At 60.8% G+C, this 25,574-nt stretch overlaps 1 protein-coding gene across 2 annotated transcripts in view; it reads right to left on the bottom strand.

The window, feature by feature from the left end:
• The window catches only part of MYO1G (myosin IG), a 69,344-nt gene that overhangs the window by 39,552 nt on the left and 4,218 nt on the right, over positions 1–25,574 (bottom strand). The window contains exons 5-7 of one of the 2 annotated variants that reach the window (XM_089776848.1): positions 25,457–25,523; positions 637–845; positions 116–209 (exon numbers count right to left, since the gene is read on the bottom strand). In XM_089776848.1, coding sequence (XP_089632974.1) covers positions 116–209; positions 637–838 — 296 coding nt within the window. In that variant the 5' untranslated portion in view covers positions 839–845; positions 25,457–25,523. Of the gene's footprint in view, positions 1–115; positions 210–636; positions 846–10,826; positions 11,178–25,456; positions 25,524–25,574 lie in introns of those variants that run through there. The other variant, XM_075922999.2, reaches the window with a different exon arrangement.

Genomic DNA, 25,574 nt, shown 5'->3' with positions numbered 1-25,574 from the left:
CTCCCACGAGGGGACGAGGGAGTTGACCAAGGCCACCTGGCAGCTCAGGGGCAGAGCCCGAGTCTCCTGAGTCCCCGCCCGGTGCGGTAGCCAGGCTGCCGCTGCGACCTCTCACCTCTCCACCTCGGCCCTCTGGGTGGGGTTGGTGATGGCGGCGATGTACTGCATGATGTATTTACTGGCTTCCGTCTTCCCCGCGCCACTCTCCCCTGCGAGACAGACAGACAGGCTGGGAAGAGGCCAGCGGGACGGGCAGGGCGTGTCTGCCCTGGCCTAGCGCCCGCCTCCCTGGAGCACGCCCAGGAGGTCCCAGGCCACGGGTTAGCTCCCATGCCCCATGGCGGGTGGGCAGGCTTGGGTCCGGAGCCCACCCAGCCTGCAGAAGCACACCGCTCCGCCCGCCGTCCCTTGCGCCCAGCCTGGCCTGGCAGCAGGGCGGGGCCGGACGCCGGATCAGTCTTTAGTCTCCTGCAGATTTGCTGGGGCTGGGCTCTGGGTTTGGGGGCCCCTGGCCCAGGGCTGGTCTAGCTGCAGCCTGGGCGTCGCATCGGGCCAGGCCGGGAGCAGCTGGGGGCCAGGCAGGGCGGTGGGGGCGTGTGCGTCAGACAGACAGCCCAGCCGCCCGCCCCCACCCACCGGAGATGACGATGCAGGTGTCCTTGGCCCGGCGTTTCATGGCCTTGTAGGCGGCGTCGGCCACGGCGTAGAGGTGCGGCGGGCGCTCGTACAGCTCTCGCCCCTGGTACTGCTCGATCACGTCCTTCCCGTACAGCTGCATCTGCTTGTAGGGGTTCATGGAGACCACCACCTCCCCGATGTAGGTGTAAATGCGCCCCATCTCGAACCTGCGGGGAGCAGACACAGCCGGCTCCAATGCAAACCCCGGCTCACCCGCGGCCTCCTGCATCTCCCCAGGACGGGCGCCGGCTCCGGGCTTTGCCTTCTGACAGCCGCACAGCCCCACGCGCTGGCACGGCCCCACCAGGCTAGGGAGCGGGGGCCCACGGCACAGCCCCTTTGGGCACTGCCCGTCCGACCCACCCCCTGCGGCATGCTCCCCCTGCGGGATGCTGCCAGGCCCTCGGAGAGAGGCACATGCCAACCGCTGGGCTTTGTACCTTCCCAGGGAGCCGCTGGCTTCGACTCTGCCGGCGACAGGGTACGGGGCTGGCTGGACCCCGCTCTGATCCGGGTACGCTGTCCGGGGCTGTCCGCCTGAGATCTGCTGGGCCCCACGGCGCCCGAGCCCGACCCGCCTGAGATCTGCCGGGCCCCACGGCGCCCGAGCCCGACCCGCCTGAGATCTGCCGGGCCCCACGGCGCCCGAGCCCGACCCGCCTGAGATCTGCCGGGCCCCACGGCCGCCGAGCCCGACCCGCCTGAGATCTGCCGGGCCCCACGGCGTCCGAGCCCAACCCGCCTGAGATCTGCTGGGCCCCACGGCGCCCGAGCCCGACCCGCCTGAGATCTGCCGGGCCCCACGGCGTCCGAGCCCGACCCGCCTGAGATCTGCCGGGCCCCACGGCGCCCGAGCCCGACCCGCCTGAGATCTGCCGGGCCCCACAGCGTCCGAGCCCAACCCGCCTGAGATCTGCCGGGCCCCACGGCGTCCGAGCCCAACCCGCCTGAGATCTGCCGGGCCCCACGGCGTCCGAGCCCGACCCGCCTGAGATCTGCCGGGCCCCACGGCGTCCGAGCCCGACCCGCCTGAGATCTGCCGGGCCCCACGGCGTCCGAGCCCGACCCGCCTGAGATCTGCCGGGCCCCACGGCGTCCGAGCCCGACCCGCCTGAGATCTGCCGGGCCCCACGGCGTCCGAGCCCGACCCGCCTGAGATCTGCCGGGCCCCACGGAGTCTGAGCCTGACCCTCCTGAGATCTGCCGGGCCCCACGGCGTCCGAGCCCGACCCGCCTGAGATCTGCCGGGCCCCACGGCGTCCGAGCCCAACCCGCCTGAGATCTGCCGGGCCCCACGGCGTCCGAGCCCAACCCGCCTGAGATCTGCCGGGCCCCACGGCCGCCGAGCCCGACCCGCCTGAGATCTGCCGGGCCCCACGGCATCCGAGCCCGACCCGCCTGAGATCTGCCGGGCCCCACGGCGTCCGAGCCCGACCCGCCTGAGATCTGCCGGGCCCCACGGCGTCCGAGCCCAACCCGCCTGAGATCTGCCGGGCCCCACGGCGTCCGAGCCCAACCCGCCTGAGATCTGCCGGGCCCCACGGCGTCCGAGCCCAACCCTCCTGAGATCTGCCGGGCCCCACGGCCGCCGAGCCCGACCCGCCTGAGATCTGCCGGGCCCCACGGCGTCTGAGCCCGACCCGCCTGAGATCTGCCGGGCCCCACGGCCGCTGAGCCCGACCCGCCTGAGATCTGCCGGGCCCCACGGCGTCTGAGCCCGACCCGCCTGAGATCTGCCGGGCCCCACGGCCGCTGAGCCCGACCCGCCTGAGATCTGCCGGGCCCCACGGCGTCCGAACCCGACCCGCCTGAGATCTGCCGGGCCCCACGGCCGCTGAGCCCGACCCGCCTGAGATCTGCCGGGCCCCACGGCCGCTGAGCCCGACCCGCCTGAGATCTGCCGGGCCCCACGGCGTCCGAGCCCGACCCGCCTGAGATCTGCTGGGCCCCACGGCGTCCGAGCCCGACCCGCCTGAGATCTGCTGGGCCCCACGGCGTCTGAGCCCGACCCGCCTGAGATCTGCCGGGCCCCACGGCGTCTGAGCCCGACCCGCCTGAGATCTGCCGGGCCCCACGGCGTCTGAGCCCGACCCGCCTGAGATCTGCCGGGCTCCTGTCCCCGGTGAGGGTGGGGGGGGGTCACAGAAAACCTCTTGGGGACACTTTCTGAGGCGCTGACAAAGCCACTGACACTTACTGCCTCGCTCTCTGGGACTTCCCACCACCCGCTCTGCTGGGCCAGCTCCCTGGTCCCCCCGGCCAAGACACAGGGCTGAGTCCCCCCCAGGAGCACAGCCTCTGAGGGGATGTCTACACTACAGCGCTAATTCGAACTAACTTAGTTCATTCGAACTAAGCTAATTCGAACTAACGCGTCTAGAACTAAAAACTAGTTCGAACTAGCGTTTTGCTAATTCGAACTAGCATGTCCACACAGAATGGACCCTGAACCGAGGTTAAGGATGGCCGGAAGCAGTGCTGGCAGGGCATCAGAGGAGGACTTAGAGTGTGGAGATGCTGTCTCAGGCTAGCCGAGGGCTGTGCTTAAAGGGTCCCAACCCCCACCCCGGACAGACAGTTCTCAGGGTGCCCCACTTGCAAAGCAGTCCTGGCTTGGAGTGCCCGGAGTGCCCACGCTGGGCACATCACAGCACTCGGCCATCAGACCGGCTGCACTTGCCGCAGGCTGCCATCTGGGGAGAGAGGGCAATTGGGGGGCTGCAGGACAGCTTCCACCCCCAGAAGCCCACAGAGCCAGCCCAGTCCTCCCCATCGGGGGCTCGTACCCCATTCCTCCCTCACCTCCTTCCACTTACCCCTCTCTAGCCCCCCTTCCTGATGTACAAAATAAAGGACAATTGTGTTCAAAAATGGAATCTCTCTTTATTGAACAAAACTGGGGGAGACTGGGAAAAGGAGGTGGGAGAGGGGGAGAGAGGGTGGGAGAGGGGAGGGCAACTACAATGATGAGGGGTTTGGAACAGGTCCCATATGAAGAGAGGCTAAATAGAGTGGGACTTTTCAGCTTAGAAAAGAGGAGACTGAGGGGGGATATGATAGAGGTCTATAAAAGCATGAGCGGGGTGGAGAGGGTGCATACAGAAAAGTTCTCCATTAGTTCCCATAATAGAAGGACTAGAGGACACCAAAGGAAAGGAATGGGTAGCAGGCTTCAACCTAGTAACAGAAAGTTGTTCTTCACAAAGCAAATAATCAACCTGTGGAACTCCTTGCTGCAGGAGGCTGTGAAGGCTAGAGCTAGAACAGAGTTTAAAGAGAAGTGAGATAAAATCATGGAGGTTGGGTCCATGGACTGGTATTAGCCAGGGGGTAGGAGTGGTGTCCCTGCCTGAAGTTTGTGGAAGGCTGGAGAGGGATGGCCCGAGACAAATGGCTTGGTCACTGTCTTTGGTCCATCCCCTCCAGGGTCCCTAGGGTTGGCCGCTGTCAGCAGACAGGCTACTGGGCTAGATGGACCTTTGGTCTGACCCAGTACGGCCATTGTAAGCTCAGGGCTCAGGGTCGGGGATCTCAGTGGACCCCCCTGATTTTCATGCCAACCTGCTCCTGGGTGGCCAGGCTGGCAGCTCTCCTGCCCTAGACGGCCACTTTCCTGTGCCTAGTGTGGAGGTCGTGGATGAGGTCCACGATGTCTGCACTAGACCAGGCGGGCGCCCGCCTCTTGCGGTCCCGGGCAAGCTCCTGGGAGCCGCCAGCCTGGTCCCGGGAAGAGGCGGAGGGCTGGGGGGCATCGGGTGGCTGGCTCGAGCTGTGCCAGGTGCAGGGTCTGCTGGCTGGGTGCTGGCAGGCTTGCACCTGGCATGGGCACCGTAGCCAGCCCGTGCCCCTTTAAGGGCTCCGGGACCGGGAGGGGGGCAGACGAGTTTCCCTGGTGTTGGCCAGAGTGGCCACCAGGGAAAGCTGGGAAGGGCTAGCCTCCCACTAGTTCGAATTAAGGGGCTACACACCCCTTAATTTGAACTAGTAAGTTCGAACTAGGCTTAATCCTCGTACAATGAGGTTTACCTAGTTCGAACTAAGCGCTCCGCTAGTTGGAATTAAGTTCGAACTAGCGGAGCGCTAGTGTAGCGCCTAGCAAAGTTAATTCAAACTAACGTCCGTTAGTTGGAATTAACTTTGTAGTGTAGACACACCCTGACACTCTTCAGGTCTCAGGAGATGTCGTTTCAGGCCCGCTCTCAGCACCCACTCCCCACGTGAGTCGTTAGGCGAGTGCCCGTTAGCACTGGCAGGGGGGTGGGCACGCAGACTGCTCCCCCAGGTAACAATTAGTCAACAATTAGGAGAGGGCTGCAGGCGGAAACGGGCAAAGTCAATGACAAGTGTAAAGTGACTGAGACGCTCGTAGCTAGTTCTACCCCCTGACGCTTAGTCAAACCTCCCCGAAAACTGCTCTGATTCCAGCCAGACCTCCAGGCCGGGGAAGAGCCTGTTTCGCTGGGGCCTCTGGTTCGTTCTCTTGGGAGGGCCTTGCAGCCTAAAGAGCCTCCTTTTGGGCAGGAATTCGTTGCTTCGACATTCCCCCCTTCCGGGGAAAATGACCTGGTCAAACCCTACCAGTCAGCAGGGTCCCATGACTTCCTAAGGCCAGCCGGGGCTGAGACCTAAGGCAGTGGTCCCCAAACTTTCGTGGGTGCCGGGGGCCCAGGGGCGGGGCCGCTCATGTGCCGGGCATGTAGGGGCGGGGCCACTCACGTGCCGGGCATGTGGGGGTGGGGCCACTCACGTGCCGGGCATCTGGGGGCGGGGCATCTCACGTGCCGGGCATCTGGGGGCGGGGCCGCTCACATGCCGGGCATGTGGGGGCGGGGCCGCTCACGTGCCGGGCATGTGGGGGCGGGGCCGCTCACGTGCCGGGCATGTGGGGGCGGGGCCACTCACGTGCCGGGCATGTGGGGGCGGGGCCACTCACGTACCGAGCATCTGGGGGCGGGGCCACTCATGTGTCGAGCATCTGGAGGCGGGGCCGCTCACGTGCTGGGCATCTGGGGGCGGGGCCACTCACTTGCCGGGCATCAGGGGGCGGGGTCACTCACGTGCCGGGCATCTGGGGGCGGGGCTGCTCACGTGCCGGGCATCTGGGGGCGGGGCCGCTCACGTGCCGGGCATCTGGGGGTGGGGCCGCTCACGTGCCGGGCATCTGGGGGTGGGGCCACGCATGTGCCGGGCATCTGGGGGTGGGGCCGCTCACGTGCCGGGCATCTGGGGGCGGGGCCACTCATGTGCCGGGCATCTGGGGGTGGGGCCGCTCACGTGCCGGGCATCTGGGGGTGGGGCCGCTCACGTGCCGGGCATCTGGGGGCGGGGCCGCTCATGTGCCGGGCATCTGGGGGGCGGGGCCGCTCACGTGCCGGGCATCTGGGGGCGGGGCCGCTCACGTGCCAGGCATCTGGGGTTGGGGCCGCTCACGTGCCAGGCATCTGGGGGCGGGGCCGCTCACGTGCTGGGCATCTGGGGGTGGGGCCGCTCACGTGCCGGGCATCTGGGGGCGGGGCCACTCAAGTGCCGGGCATCTGGGGGCGGGGCCGCTCACGTGCCGGGCATCTGGGGGCGGGGCCGCTCACATGCCGGGCATCTGGGGGCAGGGCCGCTCACGTGCTGGGCATCTGGGGGCGGGGCCGCTCACGTGCCGGGCATCTGGGGGCGGGGCCGCTCACGTGCCAGGCATCTGGGGGTGGGGCCGCTCACGTGCCAGGCATCTGGGGGCGGGGCCGCTCACGTGCCAGGCATCTGGGGGCGGTGCCGCTCACGTGCCGGGCATCTGGGGGCGGGGCCACGCATGTGCTGCGCGCCCAGGGGTGGGGCCACCCGCGCACCCTGAGTCCAGGGCCAGCACCGCGCATGTGCCGTGCGCCGGGGCCAGCCCAGATGTTTCGGAGGGCGCACATAAATGTGCCGTGGCGCCCGCGGGCACCGCGCTGGGGACCACTGACCTAAGGCCAAAGGGGCTGTCTACACATGAGCACCCAGACCTTGCGGGAAACTTCCTGGGCGGCTTTCGCGTGCACGTGTAAAACCATCAACCAGGGGTGGGCAAAGGGGAGTCCACGGGCTGGATCCGGCCCATGGAGGCCCAGCCGCTCCCTCGCCCCAGGCCAATCAGGACGCGGGGGCAGGGGAGCGCACAAAGTTTCCTCCACACGGCTAGGAGAACACGGCACTTTTCTACGTACCGTGCGCGCCTCTGATTGGCCTGGGGGTGGGGGAGTGCGCAAAGCCTCCTCCCACCCAGCCAGGGGCCTGGCTGCTTAGTGGGAAGGGGAGACAAAGGGGCTCCCCCACCCCCTTCTGTGTTAGGCCCCGCCCCTTCTGCTTTAGGCTCCGCCCCTTTGGGGCGGCCCAGGGCCACTTCACAAATGTTTGAAGTGGCCCCTGGCCAAAAATTATTGCCCACCCCTGCCATAAACCATCCTCTGCCCCACATCTCTGACGGCAGCCAGGAGCAATACCTACGCAAAACGAGACACCCCCAGCAGCTTGTGGCAGTGAAATCCATGGGTTACATGAGGTCGGCAGCATCTTTGAGTATCCATACGTCAATTCCATAAAGCGGGGCGGGGGGGGGATCATCACAGCCCCATCAGCCAGGACTGGAGCCGGGGTGTGTCCGTGTGGGAGGGGGGGTGAGGCTGCTGCTAAGGGCAAGGTCCCGGAGAAGACGAATGCCCCCAAGGGGTCGCTGGCAGACGAGGCCGCTGCATTGCAGGTGCTGAGAGCCAGTGCTGAGCTATCAGGGTCAGAGGCGAGCTAAGCGCTGGTGGCATCTCCCACATCCTGCCCCTGCGGCCTCTCCCCCTTCCTCTGAAGCAGCTGGTGCCAGCGACAGGAGGCCGGCTGACATGGACCAGGGTCTGATCCAGCCTCGGTCTCTGTGGCATGGCCCTGGGAGCCGTGATCAGCGCCTGCTGGTGGAGGGCAGAGGCAAGGGGTTGGAAGGAACCGGAGAGGCGCATGTCAGGAGGGGGAACCTACGCTACCGTGGGGAAACCAGCGCTTTCCTGTAAACAGACAGAGCCGGGAACGCCCACCCCGTGAGAACTTGGCCGGCCAGGAAGAGCATGACTCATAGTGAGCCCGGCTGTTCCCCACCTGCCGGCTCCGTGCTGTGGAGTGGGGACGGGGGGGCGCCCTGAGAGAGGGGTGAGAGCCGGACAAAGCGGCGATGTCTCCGCCAAGGCTGTCCGTAATGTGGAGAAACGCCCTGGCTCTCCACAGCTGTCACCACACCCACATGCTGGCACCGAACCCGGCGCGGTCAGGGCCCAGAGTCTGGGAACAGACCCTGTCCCGGCTCCTTCACCTTCCACCTCTTCATCCAGGTGGCTCACCGGCCACCCAGTCCAGCTCTCCCCCTGGCCTCCCTGCTGTGGGCTATTCCTCCCGATTCCCTGCAGGGCTCTTCTGTCCCAGATTCAAAGGGGACCAGTGCCCCTGGCGGAAGGAGAATCTCCTTCAGCTGCAGCAGTATGAGGGGCTTGTGATGCGACACATAGCTTAGTAGGTCTGGGGTCCCACCCAGCAGCATACACGCAGGCAAGCCAGGATGTAGGACAGGTTGGCCGCTGTATCCCACCATGTCCAGCCAGCCCCTCGCTGGTTTTCCAAAGCTGGCTGCCCCCTGCAGAGCTGCCAGCCCCTGGCGTGCCTCTTGCTCAGGACGGCTGCTCAGGAATCACGGAGCCAGGGGGGTTATGGGCAAAGGCAGCCGTACTGATCTGGTGGGGGAGTCCAGAGAGGAAATGGAAGCACCCCAAGGCAAGCAGAAGGATCTGGCTGAGCTTAGAGGAAGGGAGAAGCAGGGGACATGGAGGAGGGAGTTGGAGGGAAGGAAGGGAGCTAGATGGGATGGTGACATGTTACTGACACCTGGATTCTATTATGGGGATGCTCCATTTCCACGGTGCCACTGGAATCTGAAAGAGTTGGGACCAGCTGGAGCATCAGGAAGGCAAGGAGCTGCCCTAGCACCTACGGGTGCTCTCCCCAACTTTCGGCTCCCTACCAAAACCAATAAGGACGGGGCAGTAGTGACAGGGCTGCGTCTGGCAGAGGCTAGCTGGGGAGTGTGCACGGGGCGCAGCAGCAAACGCAGAGACCCAGTGATGACAATGGGGGTGACCACGACGTTAACTCGTTCCCTACCTGGGCACGGACGGGGCCGGAGGGCTGTAGGGCGGCGTGAGTCCCCGAGGGTACGTCTAGATTGCATGCCTCTGCCGACAGAGACATGTTAAATAGGCTACCCGACATAGCCAATGAAGTGGGGATTTAAATATCCCCGGCTTCATTCAAATAAAAACGGCCGCCGCGCTGTGCCGGCTCAGCTGATCGTCGGCACAGCGCACGAGTCAAGACGCGGATCGGCCGACAGGGGACGCCTTTGTCGACTGCTCCCTTATGCCTCGTGGAATCTAGACGTACCCTCGGGGACTCACGCCGCCCTACAGCCTTCCGGCCCCGTCCGGGCCCAGGTGGGGAACGAGTTAACGTCGTGGTCACCCCCATTGTCATCACTGGGCCTCTGCGTTTGCTGCTGCGCCCCGTGCACACTCCCCAGCTAGCCTCTGCCAGACGCAGCCCTGCCCCGCTGACGCTCTGCGCTGAGGTTTTCTTTGCAGCCCGAGCAGCCTTTGTTTAGAAAAGGAAAGCACAGATTCCGGAGAGCGGGGCTGCCGGCGCAGAGCTGGGTGTGCGCCGGCTGCTTCGAAGCCTTGCGGTTAACGCTGCAGATCACTTGTCGCTGCGATACTTTCTCAGCCAGCGGCCTTGCTGCTGGGCGCCCTGGCAGTGTCTTGGAAACGCCTCGGGCGGGGGGGGGGGGGGGGGGACCCATAGGACAAGGGAGCTCCGGGGACTAGAAACACGCCGGAGAAAAAATACCGCTCAGAAGGCTCACAGCCGGGCCAGTCCAGCTGGTGATGGGGCTGTTGGTTCGGGCCATACGTACAGCTCCCTGCACCGTAACTCCCGGACCTCGCTGGGGCTGGCACACACCACCACACTACACATAAGAGGCCCCATGCAACCGCCTGCCCACCCAATGGATCCTCTGGTAGCTTTGCCCCTGTGCAAGGGGAGGGGGCAGTCCACCCCCCAGCACTGCGTGGCCTGATCTGGAGATGGGCTGTCCCCACCGTGGCGTGCGTGGTGCCTCTAGTGCCATGGCCTGCCCCACTGGCTCGTCCTCCCTTCTGAACCCTCCGCATCTCTCCCCTCTCGGCCGGCTCCTCAGGCCCCGCTGGCCAAATGCATCCTCAGACTCCAGCTGAGCCGTTCCCCCATGGGACAAGCAGCCCCACCTCCACCCCGCTGCCCGTCCTTCCCCCACCAGCTGGGAGCAGCTGGCTCCAGACTACAAGGATTCTGGTCCGGTGCAGGAGAGGCAGTCGCATGTAGGACGCCCTCCGCCCGCCCCCAGGAGCATGCAGCAGCCCCGGTGAGGGGAGAAAGTCCCGCCCTGCCCAGTCCAACCTGGATAGGGGGTGGGGGGCGGGCCCATCTCTCGCTGTTCCTCGGTGCTGAGCGGGTGCTGGGTGCTGTACAGCCCTCACAGGCAGCCCGCAGGGTATGAGGCACGACCGCACTGCACGCATGAGATCTGGGGGTGCCACAGAGATCTGGGGGGTGAGGCGGTGGCGGCAGGCCCGGCCGTCCCTGGGGCGGCTAAACGGACAGGCTCCCCCGCACTTCGCCCCCGGGGGACGCACAGTCACGGGGCAGCGCCGTGCCGGCTATCCCAGCGGCGCGGAAGGAAGCCTGCGCACAGCGTAACACCCCCGCCCCTGCTGGAATTGACTCCGGACCCCCGCAGGGAAGCACCGTGGGAATCCCACGGCCCGCCAGCCTCCAGGGTCCGGGCATCCTAGCGACTCGGGAAACGGTCCCTCCGCCGCCACAGCGCCCCCTAGCACCACGCTCGGGGCTGGCAGGCTGCAAGGCACGTCCCCTGACTCAAGGCCATTGCTGTCTGCTGCATCTGGGCGACCCGCCGCCCATGCACTGGCCGCCCGTGGCCCTTCCAGGCCGCCGCGAGCCGCCAGCGCGCCAGGCCCCACTCCCTGGGCTGCCCCCCACCGCCTCCCACTCCCCCTTCCTGCCAGAGGCCTCCGACCCCCACGCCCGGTCACCTCAGCTTCAGGTTCTCCATGAAGTGCTCCATGGTCACCTGGTCCAGGAGGACAAAGTCGGCCTTGCCGAACTCCAGGCTCTCCTGCTCGGCCATGCCGCCGGGGGACGGGACCCGCCGGGGGGATGTGCAGGGCAGGGCGGAGGGGGAGAGCGCAGGGCCGGCGGAAAGCGGTCTTTCAAAACCCAGCGAGCTGCCGGGCCTCGGCTTCCTGTGCGGCACGATGGCGTCACAAGGGGTGGGGTTGTGTGGTTAGCCTGGGTTTCTTGCTCACGGCTGAGCGGGAAACCTGCGTCACCTCCCCCCGGCCCACAGCAGCAGGAAGGATGGCTGGGCGTCCGTCGGCTTGTCTCCCTCTGGGCTGACTCCTTAAGCCCATGCCCCTTTCAGGGAGACGGGGCAGGGGGCGGTTCCCTGGCAGACGGGGGGCAGGAGCCACGGACCCCTCCCCCCCAGGGCATGGTGGGCCATTAAGCTGGATTTGGAGAAGCCCACCGGCCAGCTCTCCTTGTAGGGTGGGCGGACAGAAGAGGTGGCAAGGATCCTTCCCAGCTCTCAGGAGCTGCCCTACCCCAAGCCTGGCCCACTCGGTCTGTGCCTTAGGGGTAGGGAGCCCTCATGCCCCCCTTCCTGAGTCTCCCTCACTCTGTAGCCATGACACAGAAGCCCTCAGCAAGCTGGAGCAAAGCCGGGCCAGCGGGAATTCTGCTCTGCGGTGGGCCAGAGGCGGTTCGGGGGGAAGGGAAACGCAGGAGGAGCTGACGGTGGCTCAGCAGGGGAAGGGGAAAGATGAGCTGGTGCGTACAGGAGCTCATAGGGAGGAGAGTCCTTACGGTGAAGTTGGCCAGCAGTCTGCGATGCCTGAAGGGAGTGGGAGTGGCTGGATTGAGGAAGATCAGGAGAAGGCTCTGCGGGTAAGACGCAGCCGTCTATTGTGTGAGACACTCGATTCAGGGCCTTCTACACAGAACGGTTGTTTCGGAGGGACTTGGGTCTGTTTAGTCTGCAGAAGCGAAGAGCGAGGGGGGATTTGAGAGCAGCCTTCAACTTCCTGAAGGGAGGTTCCAAAGAGGATGGAGAGAGGCTGTTCTCAGTAGTGACAGATGGCAGAACAAGGAGCAATGGGCTCAAGTTGTGGTGGGAGAGGTTCAGGTTGGATCTTAGGAAAATCTATTTCCCTAGGAGGGTGGGGAAGCACTGGAATGGGTTCCCTAGGGAAGTAGTGGAGTCTCCATCCCGAGAGGTGTTTATGTCTCAGCTTGACAAGTTGGGATTGGTCCTGCCTAGAGCAGGGGGCTGGACTTGATGACCTTCTGAGGTCTCTTCCAGCTCTATGGTTCTATGATTCAGAGACTCCACTGACTTGGGTTTAGAAAGGTTCAGGGTGGACAGTTGCAGAGGGACTGGAGGTTGTTTCCGGTGAAGTGGAAGCAGCCAGAGAGATGAACCAAGAGATGTCCAAGCGACTGGGTCTGACCAGCTTGCTGGGGAGTGTGTGTTGCTGGGACAGGAATGTCTCCGGTTTGTGAGTGATCAGTGTGTGTCTCAGGGTCAGAGGAAGGATGGCGGAGCTGAGAATGCAGCACAGAACAGCGTTGTAGGATGCAGGAGCTGGCAGGTAAACTCCCATCTCTAGACACTGTGGACACTTGGAATCGATCAGCGAACTTAACGTCTGATTCCATGTGGAAGTAGAGGTTGGTGGTGGAAGGACGAGAGATCTGGAAGTGTATCATACCCGTGAACACAGATCCTTGGAAAATTAGGCGGAACGCAGGGGGTCAGATTGGTGTCTGGACTGCTTGTAACCTGACTGACGGGGGGAGAAAGACAATTCCATGGCCAATGTGAGCAGGGAGGACACACCCAGCCAGCCCTTTGTCTCTGTTGAGCTAGGGACTTCAGGATTTGAACCCTCAGGGTTGCCAGGTGTCCGGTTTTCACCCGGACTGTCTGTTATTTGGATCCCCCATCCAGTAAAAAGAACAGAAAATACCGGACATGTGAAATGTCGGGTATTTCCTGTTTCCCTCGGACAGAAGCCCGGCGGGGACAATTTAAAGGTGCAGGGTCTTTTTTTTCCCTTAATTTTGGTGTCCCCATTTTTTTTTAAATCAACATAATTTTTCCCCATTTTTTGGGGGTGAGGGAGGGATGGGTGTTCGGTATTTTTTGTTCAACCATCTGGCAACCCTAAGGGCAAGGGGGAAGAGCAAATTTGTGTTTGCCAAGGCAGGCTGCAGTTTTTTAACCTTAAGAGGCCAGGATTCCATCAGTATCGAGTCAAAGATATTGCATGCCAGAAAGTATTGCCCGTGAACACTTGCTATGGATTTGTCCCTACTGCTGATGTTAACTTGTGTAACCAATGTGCTGTGACTAAGAATTGTAAAAAGGTCCAATGTGCATGCTCTTTTGGAAAGCCCACTGAACCTGGTAAGAAATGTACCAAAGAACACACTGTATGTTAACAACCCTTGTGATACGGGTATTTCACTGTTGATACCTGTAACTAGTTTGGGAACTTCTCACCTGAGAAGGGGCATTGCAGAACTGGGGTGCATTAAAAGGAGGGAAACTGAGGCACAACATTTTGTTTCCATGGCTAAGTGCCAAGATGCCTGCCCTATGGGGAATGAAAATACCTTCATTAACTCAGCGTTAATTAGATTTCAGACAGTTGCCAAAGCTGGCATGGATAAATTTACTGTTTTCTTTAGCTCTGGGCAAGGTGTCTAATGGGTGTACCCACTAATGGGTGTTTGGTCCAAATTCTGTACAAAGTGGGCCATGTGAGGTGTGAGATGAAAGTTTGTACCCTGCTGATTCTATGTCTGATTCTACCGTACTTGTATGGTTTTTGTATGTGAGGTTATGGAATGAACTCTGTTCTTGTATTTAAAATGTTCTCTGTCTGGGAGGAAGCACTGGGCCGGCACTGTGGGGGAATAATTATAATTATAATTACTGGGAGGAATAATTATTCAGTGAACGACTACGCTAATTAGCCCTGCCTCATGGACAATGGCTCTCAGAGTGACCAAAACACCCCTACAGAATCAGTAGACAGAAAGCTTTCGTTTGACACCTCACATGGCCCCCTTTGTACCAACTTTTGGGGCAAACTCCCCCCCCCATGGGTGCAGCAGTGATCTGGCTGTTCCCCTTAAAAGCCAGTAACGTGACAGTGGCAAAATTCACAGATGATATAAAATGACTCGAGAGGATTAAGTCCAAAGATGATGGTGAGGTTATAAAGAGATCAGGGGCAGGAAAACGTCAAGTGAAATTCAGCATTGATAAATGTGAAGTAATGTACATTGGAAAACAGATCTGTCCTTTTCATATGTGTTCATTTTTTAATTGTATCCTTTGGTCTATATGGTGGTGTGACGGCGCGTTGGGGGTCCCCCGTCTCCTGCACCCCAAAATGGCTCAAACAGACTCCACCAGCCAGTGGAACTGAGGGTGGTTTATTGCTCCTCCAGGATACAGCACAGCACAGATGTAATCTGGTTACAGGAACTGGGGCTAAGAGGCCTCAGTGCTCCCCTTGAGATAGGGGAGTCCCAGCCCCCCTCCCCAGCTCCTTCTCCCCTGCTTTCCAGACAGGAACTAACTAACTCTCTTCCCGCCCTGCCCCCAGCCAGGGCAGCATTCCACCTTCCTTTGTTCCTCTCCATGGGGGGTGTCTGGCCACTGGTTTGCATAGTGACCCATCCTGTTTTGCTGGGTCGTGGTACCCACAGCAGCCAGTGGGGGTTACCCCAGAGCCAGCAGCATAGAAACCAGCCAGGTACCCCCACTACGTCACAGGTTGTGACTATTTTCTTCCACTATTGGATCTGAGGAAGTGGGTCTGGCCCACGAAAGCTCATCACCTAATAAACCATCTTGTTAGTCTTTAAAGTGCTACATAATCCTGAATTTAATCTCAACTAGACACACAACATGGTGGGGGCTGAATTAACAGTGACCACGCAAGACAGAGTGATTTCAGAGTCATCATAGAGAGTTCTCTGAAAACATCCACCCAGTGTGAAGCAGTCAAAAAAGCAAACCGAAGGTTAGGGGTCATTAGGAGATGGGTAGATAAGACAGAAAGTATCATAATGCCCTTATCTAAATCCATGGGGTGTCCACACCTTGACTGCTGCCCACACCTGGAATGCACACACTTGGGTTCTGGTCAGCCCATCGTAAAAAAGATGTGTTACAACTGGAAAACAGACAGAGAAAGGCAACAGAAACGGTTGGGGCGTGGACCAGCTTCCATATAAGAAGCGATTAAAAGGCTAGGACAGTTCATACTGGAAAAGAGACAACCCAGGCGGATATGAGAGAGGTCTATAGACTCATGAGAAGTGAATAGAAAGTGTCATTTCACCCTTCACATGAGCTAAGAACCAGGGTTTACCAAATGAAATGAATGAGCAGCAGGTTTAAAACAAGCATGAGGCAGGACACTGTCACACCACACATAGTCAACCTGTGGAACTCCTTGCCAGGGGATGTTGTGAAGGCCAAAAGTATAACCGAGTTTAGAAAAGAATTCGATAAGTTGATGGAGGATAGACCCATCAATAGCTTTCAGGCAAGATGGGCAGGGATGCAACCCAACCTCTGGGGGTCCCTAAACCTCTGACTGTTAGAAGCAAGGACTGACAACAGGAAGTGGATGAGACAATAAATTGCCATGTTCTGTTCATTCCCTCTCAAGTATCTGGCACCGGCCGCTATTGGACGGCAGGACACTGGGCTAGAGGGTGCATAGGGCTGAACTAGTATGGCCGTTCTCTTGTGGCATCCAGGGCTGAGAAGGCAGGGGGCTATGGGTCAGGAGGCAGGGGCACAGCTGGGCGGATCCAGGGCTGGGAAGGCAGGGGGCTATGGGTCAGGAGGCAGGGGCACAGCTGGGCGGATCCAGGGCTGGGCAGGCAGGGGGCTATGGGTCAGGGGCACAGCTGGGCGGATCCAGGGCTGGGAAGGCAGGGGGCTATGGGTCAGGAGGCAGGGGCACAGCTGGGCGGATCCAGGGCTGGGAAGGCAGGGGGCTATGGGTCAGGAGCACAGCTGGGCGGATCCAGGGCTGGGAAGGCAGGGGGCTATGGGTCAGGAGGCAGGGGCACAGCTGGACAGATCCAGGGCTGGGCAGGCAGGGGGCTATGGGTCAGGAGGCAGGGGCACAGCTGGGCGGATCCAGGGCTGGGAAGGCAGGGGGCTATGGGTCAGGAGGCAGGGGCACAGCTGGATGGATCCAGGGCTGGGAAGGAAGGGGGCTATGGGTCAGGAGGCAGGGGCACAGCTGGGCAGATCCAGGGCTGGGCAGGCAGGGGGCTATGGGTCGGGGCACAGCTGGGCGGATCCAGGGCTGGGAAGGCAGGGGGCTATGGGTCAGGAGGCAGAGGCACAGCTGGGCGGATCCAGGGCTGGGAAGGCAGGGGGCTATGGGTCAGGAGGCAGGGGCACAGCTGGGCGGATCCAGGGCTGGGAAGGCAGGGGGCTATGGGTCAGAAGGCAGGGGCACAGCTGGGCGGATCCAGGGCTGGGCAGGCAGGGGGCTATGGGTCAGGAGGCAGGGGCACAGCTGGGCGGATCCAGGGCTGGGAAGGCAGGGGGCTATGGGTCAGGAGGCAGGGGCACAGCTGGACGGATCCAGGGCTGGGAAGGCAGGGGGCTATGGGTCAGGAGGCAGGGGCACAGCTGGGCGGATCCAGGGCTGGGAAGGCAGGGGGCTATGGGTCAGGGGCACAGCTGGGCGGATCCAGGGCTGGGAAGGCAGGGGGCTATGGGTCAGGAGGCAGGGGCACAGCTGGGCGGATCCAGGGCTGGGAAGGCAGGGGGCTATGGGTCAGAAGGCAGGGGCACAGCTGGGCGGATCCAGGGCTGGGAAGGCAGAGGGCTATGGGTCAGGAGGCAGGGGCACAGCTGGGCGGATCCAGGGCTGGGAAGGCAGGGGGCTATGGGTCAGGAGCACAGCTGGGCAGATCCAGGGCTGAGAAGGCAGGGGGCTATGGGTCAGGAGGCAGGGGCACAGCTGGGTGGATCCAGGGCTGGGATAGCAGGGGGCTATGGGTCGGGAGCACAGCTGGGCGGATCCAGGGCTGGGAAGGCAGGGGGCTATGGGTCAGGAGGCAGGGGCACAGCTGGGCGGATCCAGGGCTGGGAAGGCAGGGGGCTATGGGTCAGGAGGCAGGGGCACAGCTGGGCGGATCCAGGGCTGGGCAGGCAGGGGGCTATGGGTCAGGGGCACAGCTGGGCGGATCCAGGGCTGGGAAGGCAGGGGGCTATGGGTCAGGGGCACAGCTGGGCGGATCCAGGGCTGGGAAGGCAGGGGGCTATGGGTCAGGGGCACAGCTGGGCGGATCCACGGCTGGGAAGGCAGGGGGCTATGGGTCAGGGGCACAGCTGGACGGATCCAGGGCTGGGCAGGTAGGGGGCTATGGGTCAGGAGGCAGGGGCACAGCTGGGCGGATCCAGGGCTGGGAAGGCAGGGGGCTATGGGTCAGGAGGCAGGGGCACAGCTGGGCGGATCCAGGGCTGGGAAGGCAGGGGGCTATGGGTCAGGAGGCAGGGGCACGGCTGGGCGGATCCAGGGCTGGGAAGGCAGGGGGCTATGGGTCAGGAGGCAGGGGCACAGCTGGGCGGATCCAGGGCTGGGCAGGCAGGGGGCTATGGGTCAGGCGAGAGATGCCCCCCCAGTACGGGGTGTCGGGGTAATCATGTCTAGAGTCTCGGCTGATCCCTGCCCACGACAGCCAGACCAGCGGGCGACGCGCTCACGCTGCTACCCTGAAATAGCTGCAGTGGAAAGTGTGTTTGGGTGGCTGCCGCACCTCACTTCTCGTTTTGTCATGCTGGGCGCAGCTTGTGGTCGGGTGACAATTTCCTCCCAGTCCTGGGACACACACATGCTCAGTGGGGACCACATGGCGTCCTGCCCCCCAGCCATGGGGCCAGCTAGCACCACTGCAGCCTCTCCCACAACCCTCCGGGGAAGAGGCGGGCCTGGGGAGTTTCCTGGGTTGCCATGGAAGCTCGGCTCCCTGCCAGGGGGGTTTTCCTTTGGAGGCCGCAGAAGCGAGAAGTCACCCTGCGCCCACTGCTACACTCACCTTCTCCGCCCCTTGTGTGCTCCTTGCTGCACACGCAGCGGCCTGAGGGCCGGTCCTGAGTCACGCCAAACAGCCGCCTCGTTCCAGAGGCCAATTCTCTGCCCCACATGGAGCCAGGGGCTGCCCGGGCCGGGGTCGGCTTGGCAAGCACAAACCAGTCCTGCGTGACCCATTCGGGGGGAGGGGGATTGCACCCAGAGCGCGTCCCCAGGCGACACATCCCCAGGGTGCAGGGACAGAGGGGACCACAGAGCTCGGGGCATCAATGGAGGCTCACAGCAGGACCCCCATGCGCTGCCCGATTCGGCTGACCCAGACTTGCTCCGCCACCCCTGCAGACAGGCCGGCCGAGCCCTGCACCAGCCCAGACAGGGCTCCCTGTCAAAGGTGCCCACGGGGCCCGTCAGCGCTGGAATTCAGCCAGGCCTCGGAGCAGGGGCCTTCGGTGGACCCCCGGCCCTGGCGCCGCGCTCAGGAACTGCCGGGACCAACTCTGCTGCGTTGGGTTCTTCATGCCAGGGGCCGGGCTGGCTAGGCCACCGACCTGGGCCCTCGGCACAAGGGCCTGCTCCCAGCCAGCCGACGGCAGTGCGGCGTGCTGCCCGGCCTCTCCGCCTTCCTGCCCCCCTCCCCACGGGAAGACCCAGCAGAGGGCACCGTGGGCGAGTGGAGACTGCAAGCGACCTCGTGGGGGTGGCCTGAGAGAAGGGCCCTGGCTAGGGGGTGCATTGCTTTGTCCTTCCCCCTCTTCTCCCCGAGGAGAGTCCATTTCCCAGCGCCTCCCTCCGGGCCCGGGCAGCGCATGGGCCCACGGCTGAGTGGGCTTGTCCTAGCCTGAAGCAGTACAAGGCTCCGGGGGAGGGTAACAGGCCCTACGCCAGGGAAACGAAGGCTCCGTGCACCGGGGACTCGTTAAGGGACACTGGGGGCACCTAATTAAACAGGGAGGCAGCCGGGCGACTCCAAGAGGAAGCCAGGCCCCGTGTGTGTCCGTCCCTCCAGGCGCCATGCAGGGAAAGCTCCCGGGACGAGGAGCCAAGGAGGAATGAGGCCAGGAGGCAGAGGGCTGCAAGCAGATGATGCTACGAACAGCAAGTCCCAGCAGATCCTGGTGCCCCTGGAGGGCCCTCGCCAGGTGGCAGCAAAAGCCCCAGCTCACAGGAAGGTGGGTGCACGTTGGCCTCGCTAGGCGAGGGAGCGGGGCAAGGCTGTTACCCCTGCCCTTTCCTGCTGGAGCGGGGCAGGGACGCCGGTCTGTACACTGCTCCGCCCGGGCCCTCACTAACAGAGCCCTGAGGGGGCACAGCTCAAGAGACACACGCCTCACTGGACTTCCTGAGGAGGGAAACTGAGGCAGGGCTGCAGTGGGCCGAGACGGGCACTCAGGTCCCCGTTACTGCTTCCTCCAGCTGCAGGCCCTGCAGCAGCTACCTGCAAACAGCTCTGCAGCATCTATTTACAGACCTGCTTGAGGTTAAGCCATCGATAGCAACTTCCTCTTGCCATGTTCCCGGCCTGCGCTCCCTCTGCCGGGCGGCCTTCCAACTGCACTGCAGGGAGCAGCGGAGGAGGGGTGGTGCCATCAAAGCAGCAGGGAAGGAATAAACTGACCCGCCAGCTCTCGGGTCTCTTACCCACCCTGGGTGCAAGTGATGGTCTCCCAGCACCCCCGTGCCCACTCCCTCCCCCCCACAGGCACAGAGAGGGGCCCATAGAGAAGCCAGAGCTGTCTGCCAGAGGGGAACAGCTGGGTGGCCGGGGAGGGAGGCCTGTCCCACTGCTGCCAGGACAGAAGAAAGGCCTTACCCGGTCGTACTCGCTCGATAGCGAGTGGGGCACCTTCCTGCCACCTTCCTCGTGGCTCCGTCGCTGGCAGACCAGCCTGATTCTGGAGCTGCAGGGCTTATGGCGGAAGGGGAAGGGATGGGTGGCTAATGGAGGGAAGTGGGGCTCTTTCCTTCTCATCTGCGCTGCGGCGGGACTGCTCACACTGCGCTGCCCCCTCCCAGACGCCCGCTCTCCACTGGGGACGGTCCTGGGCGAGGCTCTCCCGCGTGTCAACGCCCCTGCCGCACTGTCAACCTGCCCCCGGTAAGGAAACGTTGGGCTACAGCGGCAGGGGGATAGCTCGATGGTTTGAGCATTGGCCTGCTCAACCCAGGGTTGCGAGTTCAATCGCTAAGGGGGCCAGTTAGGGAGCTGGGGCAGATCTGTCAGGGACAGGGCTTGGTCCTGCCGTGAGGGCAGGGGGCTGGACTCGATGACCTCTCAAGATCCCTTCCAGCTCCATATAGCGTGTGAAATGCAGCCAGCCGGGCGGCAGGACGCAGCCATGCCCCCGGGTCAGGAAGCCCCGGGTCAGGAAGCCCTCAGAGCAGCGAAGGGGAGACATGCTCTGGCCCAGGAGGGTGGAGGGATGTGGCACCATGTTCCTTGCATTGCTCCATGCAGCTCTGGGGAGTGTTACACCTTCAGCTAAGCAGGCCCCTGGTGCTGGTGCTCCGGGGCTCCGGGCTGAGGCAGTGCAGGAAGGAGAGGCACTGGGCCATGGGTCAGGGGGCGGCCTTTGGTGCAGTACAATAAGCTCAGGGAAGCCTTCAGTTGCCCTCCACAGCAGAGCCAGAGGCACCAATTGTAAAGCAAACAAGTGGTTTGCATCCACCCCCCTGCTGAATTCTGGGGCCAGGCCCCCTCCCCAGTTCCTGATCCCCTGGGCCTCCTGCTGGGTGAGCGGGACCCCCAGCCAGCGTGAACAAAGAGCTGCAGCTGCCGCGTTTCCTGAGGTTTGCCGAGGGGGCGGGGAGCCTTGACCCTGCCGACAGCACCAGCCCACGGTCCTCCCCCCGGCACTAAGACCCTGCCCCAGGCAGATCACAGCCCAAGGCCGACCGCCCAGGCCAGCGTGGACGGGGACTCTCTCAGCGCAGAGCCAAGACCCCTTCCAGGAAACAGTCGCTTGCCCGTCCACTCAACCAAGGAGAAGCCAGTTCAGGCCCCCTGCCTCTGACAGCCCAGGGGGAGGCGCTCTGCCCTGGAAGAGGGCCCAGGCCTTTGTGGGCTCCATCCATCACCAACAGACCCAGTGGGGGGGCCACCAGGGGAGCACTGGAGCTACTGCCCCCCCCTTCCTACTGTAAGGAGAGCAGCCCACAGTGATTGGCACAGGCTAGGGGCACTGCTGGAAAGGCTGCGAGGGGGAGGGTCTAACCCCAGAGGGTACAGACACGTCCCAGGGAGAAATTCACACAAGGCCACTCACCCCCCGCAAAGAGCTTCAGAACACGAACACGATCCTGGCCACGCCCCTCCTTGGGGTCCTCCCCACTAGCCCCCCCAGCACCCTGGAGGACACGACGACCAGGCCAAGTGTTTCAAGCAGGATCTTGCCCACCTGGAAGGCTGCCAGGCACCAGTGTCCCCTTTCCCACGGCAAGCCGCTGAGCGTGACTGGCCCTTGCAAAGCAACATGGGTTTGGAGGTGGAGGCTGACACCTCCGCCCCCCCACCCCTGCCAGAACCCCTGCGCAGGACGGATCAGGGCCAGCTGTCAGTCCCAGGCCTGCAGGAGAGAGCAGGAATGGTGGGTAAACGCCTGCAGCTTCGACCAGCTCCAGGAAAGACCTAGGACAACATCAGCTGAGAAACCAGCTGCCCCCTTCTGCCCCAGCAGGAACAGCTTGTGGGTGGAGGGTTTTCCCCTCTGCCAGGGGGTGTAGCGGACACCTGCTAATCCCCACACGCACAAGAAAGGGGGAGGCAAGGGGGAGGCAATGTTTCAGAAAGGGAAACTGAGGCATATTAAGAGGCCTGCCCACAGCCAGCAATGCAACTAGGATTGAAATCCAGGGGTTCCTTGCTCCTAGCCCAACTATATACCCGTGTCCAGGAAATGCTTCCTTTAACCCTCGCCCTCCTCCTCAGGGTCCTAGCTCTGCTTCAAGCCGCACCAATACCGGCCTGTCAAGTCACTTCCCCAAGGAGCGCAGGGAAGTCGAAGTAGCTCAGATTGAGGGAAAAATTTTCCACTAGGTCCCAGCTAACCCCGACCTGGAGCCTAATTGATCTTTGCCAGCGCTAACCTTGGGAGCCGCAGTCCTGACCCATGCGCTGCTGGCCTGTGAGTGCAGCCACTACCTTTTGCTGGTGGCTGCTCCGCCATTTCTTCCTAAAACACGCAATTCACGCTAGGAAACACCACTGTGCGCACACCCATTCCAGTCATTGTCATTTATTCACATGGGGGGGGCGGGGGGGGAGAAGAGTGGTGGTTTCATTGCTGGCTCAATCATACAAATAAGGCACAGGTATGATTTATGCTTTGCTGGAACGGATGACTTTAGCCCACTAAGGAAGGGCCTTGCACATTCCTGTCGGCATTTTTTGGCACAAAGTGGCTGGTTGTAAAACGAGACCGCATGACATTTGGGCTTAAGTGAAAGCACGCTCAAGTCACAATGAAAAAAAACCAGCAGCAAATCTTTCCAAAATTTCTCTTTCACAGACAAATCAATCCAATCTAGCAAGAATAGTAACACAGTCAGTTATATTGTTCAATACCATTATGGTGGGCTAAAGCCCAGAACGGAAATATTAATCTGATCCACACAATGGTTATCTGCAAAAGTGGGATGGATGCTCCTTAATAAAAAGTCTGCAGTTATTACGGGTCTCCTGTAAAATTAGAAGGGAAGCTTCCAGATCATCGTCCATAAGGTAGTTTTGGCAACTGATCTTCAGAAAACGCAGTGCACCGAATGCCCTCTTGCACTCCGGTAGTCAAAAACCAGGACAACAAAAAGCAAAGCAACTTTGGCTCGAGGCTTGTTGCTATCCTCCGCTCGGTACATGTGACCCCAGAATTTCTCTGCTGTCACACCGGGCCGATAGAGCCCTGCAAATCTGCATCTGCAGCTTATTTTTGTGGATCCAAATTCTGGATCTGTGCAGGGCTCTACGGATTGAAATATGCTTTCATGTTTGCATTCTTGCATAGGGTCCAGCATGAAGTTTGAGATTCCTTTCCTTAAATCCAAAAAGAGGCAAACTAACTCTAATGAGTTTGTCTGCAAGCCGAAGGCTCTGAACCAGAACTGCGGAACGGATTACTCACAAAGGTGTACATATAGACATTTCCCTTGCTGAAACAATTTTCAAGATTCTCTAAGAGGATACTCAGGTATTTGGTTACTGCTAAGCTGATCTTTCACTGCACACACGCATCTTGAAAGTTCAAAAATCTGAAAAGTCCTGTTTCTCTTGTGCTTGCTGGACAATATCAGCGACCAAAGCAGGCGACCATGTACAGCTGTCAGTCAGCAGCTATTTACGTCTGAATCTTGTCAGTTTTAGGACACTGAATGTGTTCAAAACCTCAACGAGCTTTCTCCAGATCTCAACCAGCCATTGAACCTTGACATTAAAACTAAGCCAATGGACCAAGCAGTAAATCAGCGCCCCCCACCGAGATAACACGGAGGCACTTTTGCAGTACAGGTTCAACCCTCCTGGAAGGAAGTGGTAAGTCTTTCGTGGTGGGCAAAACAGCGACACCTCCTCGTGTGTCCTAAGGAGGAGGGAGAAAACTTGTTCATCTTGGCCTCTGGGGATAGAACAAGAAGCAATGGGCTTAAACTGCAGCAAGGGAGGTTTAGGTTGGACATTAGGAAAAAGTTCCTAACTGTCAGGGTGGTCAAACACTGGAATAAATTGCCCAGGGAGGTTGTGGAATCCCCATCTCTGGAGATATTTAAGAGCAGGTTGGATAAATGTCTATCAGGGATGGTCTAGACAGTATTTGGTCCTGCCATGAGGGCAGGGGACTGGACTCGATGACCTCTCGAGGTCCCTTCCAGTCCTAGGAGTCGATGATTCTATGCTTTGCTGCCTCCCTTCCCCTGGGGGTAGGGGCAGGGAAAGCGGCCCGGAGGGGGTACCGGCAGGTCGCCCGCTGGCTCAGTTTGCTCAGTGTGCCAAACAAGAACAGCCACAGTAGGTCAGACCAACGGTCCCTGGAGCCCAACGTCCTGTCTCTTCAGAACTCGTGCGTGAACGTCGACTGGTTCTGGTGATCTGCTACTCTTTCATTTCTCAGTTTGTTCCAAAACCTCCTCTACTGACCCACATTCAGGGCCATTCTCTGGTGCTGATTTTTAAAAAACTTCCGATACCCACTCGCGTTTTTAACTCTTTCATCCTCTGCCACGAACCACCTCAACGTGCCCAAACACGATGCAGCGACCTTGCCAATGAGGATGCTGGCCCAAGAGCTGCTTATGAAGCCACAGTAGTGTGAGATGTAAGCCTAGTGATTAGCCAGTGAATATGCTTTGGGCTTAGAAAACCACGCCTGTGCTGTTGGAGCACGAATGTGCTCTGTGATTTATGGCATTTACAAGACAATTTTCTAAAGAATATCGCCCCTTCCTTTGCACCAGCCTAGGAGTGTCGAAGCGTCTATAACCTCGCTGCAAAATGGGGAGCAGAGGAAGGCCTCAGGTCTGTTCTTGCACGCTTGACATGAACGAGCAGTCACAAGGCAGGCCCAGACGTGCTGGAAGGCTTGCGAGAAAGAACACGGCCTGCCAAGCACACAATAGCTCCTCTTATTCAAGGAAAACAGAACCATTTAACAATAGAAACAGATGCTGTGGCACGTGGCATCAGCCAGACAGATGCTCTCACAAGCGGATCTATTGATTCATATGGATACTGCCACAGGTCAGTGCACGCATAACTCTTGGGATTCCTACTTCTACTGATCGCCAGCGTTTGCGGAGCATCATTTGATCCCCAAGGATTCCAACATGGGTGTGAATTTTATACAGAGACTATCGGCAGCGCTGATATGCAGCAGCTAATTTGCATCAGTAATAAAACAGCTAGCGGGAAGAATAACGCCATTGAAATTACAGGCATTGTTACACTGTGCCATCCCAGAATTCCCCATGCTGGGATCTGGCCAACAAATTGGGGTGAACACGTCCTCTCGAGGGGCTGCCATACAGGCACCGGTCACTGTATTATAAGCCATCAAAGGCTCAGTTACATTTCACATGCAGGATTGCATCATTCTGAGGCACTGCTCAATACTCACTCTGGAGTTCTAGCTGAGCTCATGCCATCCTGGGGTTTCTCGTGGACACCTCCCACCCAGTGACAGTCCAAGCCAGCCACGCTTAACTTGTAAGCTGCAGAGATCAGACCTGGGCAGCATGGGCACAGACAACACACTGAATAGAAACACTTGCAACCAACCCAGTGGCTGATTTCAGGCCCACTCCTGGCATGGCCTTGCTGTTTCCTGGCAGGTATCAATAGGAAAGGCTCTGCTTTGCCCAGGGGAGTACAGCTCCCCCACATGGCTCCATCTCTGCTCATCAAGTTCCCAGGGCTTTCCTTTTTCCTTCTTTGTAAAGAGAGCGTAGGGTTTGGGCCATCCTGCTTTTAAGTTTTCCCTGAGGCAGATCTGGGAAAGAACAGACTTTTCAGCCCAGAACTAGTCTGTTTTTTAGCTTACCTACAAATTCACTTTCCATAGCGAAACCTATTCCATCTGACCAGGGCAGGAACCAGGAACCCACAATCTGCAGGCAGGAAGGCAAGACACCGCAACTTTAGAAATAGAATTTGTTTTA

Source organism: Pelodiscus sinensis, chromosome 2 (genome assembly GCF_052426305.1).
Source record: "Pelodiscus sinensis isolate ZL-2025 chromosome 2, ASM5242630v1, whole genome shotgun sequence".
Classification (NCBI taxonomy): Eukaryota; Metazoa; Chordata; order Testudines; family Trionychidae; genus Pelodiscus; species Pelodiscus sinensis.
The sequence above is the reverse complement of the archived record's forward strand: the minus strand, read 5'-3'. Positions and strand labels throughout refer to the sequence as shown.